General features: G+C 44.1%; 1 protein-coding gene across 1 annotated transcript in view; it reads right to left on the reverse strand.

Annotated features, from left to right (window-relative positions):
• Window positions 1-3,254, reverse strand: part of col13a1 (collagen, type XIII, alpha 1) — a 117,384-nt gene extending 114,130 nt beyond the window's left edge. Inside the window, exon 1 of the mRNA XM_013916199.1 lies at window positions 2,616-3,254. Within this exon, the coding sequence (XP_013771653.1) occupies window positions 2,616-2,900 (285 nt within the window). The 5' untranslated portion in view covers window positions 2,901-3,254. The remainder of the gene's footprint in view (window positions 1-2,615) is intronic.
• Window positions 3,255-4,541: the final 1,287 nt, after the last annotated feature.

The raw sequence follows: 4,541 nt of genomic DNA on the forward strand, positions 1-4,541 counted from the left end.
GTATCTGGAATGAATTTTAGGTCTCTACGTCCATCCCATGGGGAATGGGAGCAGTAACAAAGGTGTTGCGTTTATATTTTTGTTGAGTGTATCAGGCACCTCATTACTCTGCAACTCTCTGAGGTGTGCCACTCTGTGATTCCTAAACGCTTCCATTTTGTGATGATACCTCTTATCTTTGTTTGTGGGAGAGCAGACTGATTTACGGCATCATATTACAGGACTGACCCATTCTTCCAGATGTTTGTAAAGGTACACTGGATGGCTGGGGGCTTCGTTTTATGCACTTCTGACAAAGGAAGTAAAAACACCTGATTTCAAAGATCAATAGGTGCGGTGCAAACTTCTGTCGTCTTGACTGGTAGATTATATAAACTGTAGGAGCTCTGCAGTTTTAAAACTAAAAGGTGGAGAGTAGCAGGCATAGTGTTTGGGAGCAACAACATAGTGCATCCTGTACAGTGCAGCTGGGAGTGCTCGGACCAAACAGCCACTCTATAAATGCATGGCACAACACACAAGAGTATATTTGCACCTAAAGGTTAAAGGTTACTCTTTGGAAGATGCCACATTTTGGTTTGGAAGAGGAGTAAAAGAGGCCGTCTCTGTAAACAGGCCGGTTCTGGTTTTACACTCAAAGAGCTTTTTACAATTCCTACAAGCACTTCTGTCTACATCAGTCCTCTCTGTCTGACATTCACACATTCATACTCTTATGGATGCATCTCATGAGCAACATGGGCTTCGCGTCTTGCCCAAGGATACATGGCGGCTGGAGCAGCCAAACCACGAACCTTCTGATTAGTACTTGACCTGTTCTGCCTCCTGAGCTCGACGTATTCAGTAGCGAGGACATTTTATGACTGGACCTGTTGCAAGGTAACATCCAATCACAGTAGCACGCTGGGATTCTTCGAGTCTGTACGCTGACAAGCCTGATTTTACACATCTGTGGCCAGGAGACTGATCGGAACACCTGAATTCAATTATTTAGATGGGCGAGTAAATAATTATGGCAATATAGAGTATTGCAATAGTATATGTAGTGTTAACGTCAAGGTAAAAAGATGCAACTTCCTCCCCAGGACTGCAAACAAACTATACCTGGAACATTATGCAGTAAACTAGTTGATTGTGCTGCACTCCAGATTTTACTGGAATAACAATAAGGACTCCTGGCCATATTTTCCACGACAGAGGAAATCGGTCATCACTGAAGGAAACAGGGTGGCTGATTCTGGACAGCGCTGGGAGAAAATCCCACAGATTTCCCTGCCATCCTCTTTCTGTATAGAAAGGCACATCTGTGCTCATGTCCCATTAATAATGACAGTTTATACTCACAGTGCTAAACAAAGAGACAAGCTACATCACCCTGGGCCTGTCTGGAAACAGATCCTCCCCACTGGGCCCCCCTGGAGGCACAGGCACTGAAACTGGACCTTTGAATGGCCCCAACTGGCCGTAAAACTTCACTTTGTCTTTTTATTATTGTTTGTTTTGTTTTCACTCATATGTTAGTAGGCCCTACACCTCAAACTGTCACTGCAAAGAAATAAACTACTTTTAGATTTATACCATTTAACAACGTTATCATTTGCTCAGAGGAAATAAACGTTTGATAGAAACTTTGTATAAATGCAAAGTAGCCATAAACCCAAGTAAAATCACTGGCTTTCTATGTCATTTTGTAATCCCAAGATTTCTTTTCAAAAGTACCGTGGCTCCAGAATTTGACACCCTCCCTGGGCTATATTTGGACTAAGACTGACATCCATCTTTAGCAAGAAAAGCACACAGCTTAAATTCCAGCTATTGTTGTGCTAACTGATGACCATCACTGACAGACATGATTAATATAAAATACTGTCTGAGTAGCTGGTGGTCTACAGGACACTTGTACATGTAGTCTGCCTCCTTTGACTGAGGTATAAGGGTTTAGGTGAGTGACTGACTTCAGGTCTGAGACTGCAAGCAAGCTCTGCACTAACCACCACGTGCTCATTTTTCCTCCTGTTAAATGCATTATGCTGGCCCTAGTGAAAGGGGTCGAGGAGTGAGTGAGTGAGTGTGTGTGTGGGGGGGGGGGGGGCTACAGCAAACAGAGGAAGGGAAAGTCGGCTCCCTGTGGATCTTTAAACACCGTGCAGGCTGTTAGGTGCTTGTTGGTGTAGCTGTGATCAATTGGAGGGCAGCGCTGAGGGCAACTTTAGAAGCAACAGATGTGAACAGCCACCGAGAGCCCTTCACACTGTTATCTCAGAGAAGATAAACGCATGTAACACCTGTGCAACTTCTTAATGTTGTACTTTGGAGATGCCACAGTGCTTTGTTTAAGAGCAAGGGAGCATCTCTTTGAATAAGAGCGCTGGAAATACATATATCTATACTTAAATGAGAGATTCACTGATGCTTTATCATGACAGTCTCTACTATTACCTCTGTGATCTCTGCATCCAGAAAACACCAATACACTTATATCACCAGCTGTAGAGAGAATCGTCTAAAATTATTTTCCAAAAGAAATTAATTGTGTGTGGTGGGGGGCAGCGCAAAAACATTTCTGTTTATCATTAAAAAAAAATAATCTTTTCATCATTTTAAGCGACTCTTACTTCTTCCAGGATCTGGTCGAGACGACCCAGGATGACGGGCTCCACCTGTTCCACGGACAGCATCCACGCAGAAAGCCGCTGCTGTTCCAGACTTAATATCCTGGACTGCAGCTCCGACGTCCGCACAAACACTACGATCCAAACTCCAACAGACAGCACGGACACCGCGATGCAAAACGTCACGCAAGACAAATCTCTCCACAGCGGCTGCTTCAAACCAACGCGCCTCTTTTCACCTGGTTTACCAGCGACTCCCCACTTCTTTTCCTGTTCCATTTCAGACATGTGAGTGTGGCTCTATGCACCCAACAATCCCCAAGCTCATCAGGTGTACAGTTGCGCAGAAAGAATCCTGGCGATCTGTAACTTTGCAGGAGGCTGTTTATACTGAGTAAACTCTGCCGTTCTTTACCAATCTGGCTGCACTCATATGAGTAATTACATAAACCTTCAAAACCGAAACATTCCGCGTCCGAGTCTTCCGCTGTCTTACTCCTTTGTGTTCGGCTCCGTTTGTCCCATTCGCTACTTCAGAGCGATCCCACTATGTGCTACAGGACAGTCCCTGTAACCCGAACCAGTCTCCCGCTCCTCTGTACAACTCTGGAAGTCGCCGGCTCTTTGCTCACACTGCATGCTCCTCCTCTGAGAGGTTTTAGGTTAAATGGCGGGGCGGGATTCGCCAGTGTTGCTACCCCCTTTGATCCGTGTACTTGGACAGGGGTATTTTTAGGTGCGCAAAGCCAGGACGCAAAGTCACACAGCGGGTATACTGAGTGCCCGCTGACTGCTGCTCAAAACAACGCACCACAATGATCTCGTTTAGAGGATCTGCTAGCTTCTGTGAACTTGTTCTGTGCAGATTCAAGTTCGCCACGCCAGGATAGATTATATAGCAACACACTAGAGTAGTTTGGAGTGATTTACAGTTCACAATAAGCTTCATGGTGCCCGCTCAGTCGCCTGTGAACTATGAGAAAAACAGAAACTCTGTTTTAAACCTGTGGTTCTCAAACTGTTTTCTGACACAGTCCACATAAGAGTAGTTCAAGCTGCACAACCCACAACTTTAAATAACAACAGAATCCAAGTTTACACCAAACATGAGCCAGGACAATATCATCTATGAACTTTTATTTCTTTCTTTTCCCTCAAAGAGCAACATCATTTCTGTTTGGGGTTTTTTAACCCTTGTATGGTGTTCGGGTCTGTGAGACCCGTTTTCAGTTTTTTTCAAAAGAAAAATTTAAGAATTAATTATTTTTTCAACCTGAAATTCATTGGCTTTGGCTTATTTTCTGTGAAGAACATAAATCCGAACTAATTTTCAATGACCTCATACTGTACCTCCCCCCACGCATTTACATTACATACAAGGTGTTCGGGTCCACTGGACCCAGGTCTAATAAAAGTGTTGAAAGTGTAGGTCCTGTGTTCCCACACTCTGTCTTCCTCCTTTCTGGTGCTGCTGATAGTGTTTTCTTCCCCTCCTGCTCCCCACAAAGTTGCAACATTGTTGAAAATTCAACTACCAACACCGTCTGCTCTTACATTCACACACATTTTACCCTCTTTCTTGAGGGATCCAAATTTTATTTTCTCATACCCTGTCCCACCTGCAAATTAGGGGCATAATACTATAAATAAGACTTTGCCAGTGTGGTTCCTTATCACAACCAATCAAGATGGCAAAAGATTATCTGCTGCGAGGGCCATCCAATTGATTTTGGAAGAGAGAGGGGCTTCTGATGATGATGTTGACAAAGAGGTTTCAGAATATTTCACATTTCTGAAAATTCAGAGTCTGACAGTGACTTTGAAGAAGAGGATGAGGTTGAGCACCATTTAGTAACAAAACGAAGATGAGTACCCCATCTGCAGCCAGCTCCAGGACCAGAACAAGCCCACCAGACAGCAAGTGAAGAA

This window comes from Pundamilia nyererei, unplaced genomic scaffold (genome assembly GCF_000239375.1).
Source record: "Pundamilia nyererei isolate P.nyererei 1_Seehausen unplaced genomic scaffold, PunNye1.0 scaffold00506, whole genome shotgun sequence".
NCBI classification, from domain to species: Eukaryota; Metazoa; Chordata; class Actinopteri; order Cichliformes; family Cichlidae; genus Pundamilia; species Pundamilia nyererei.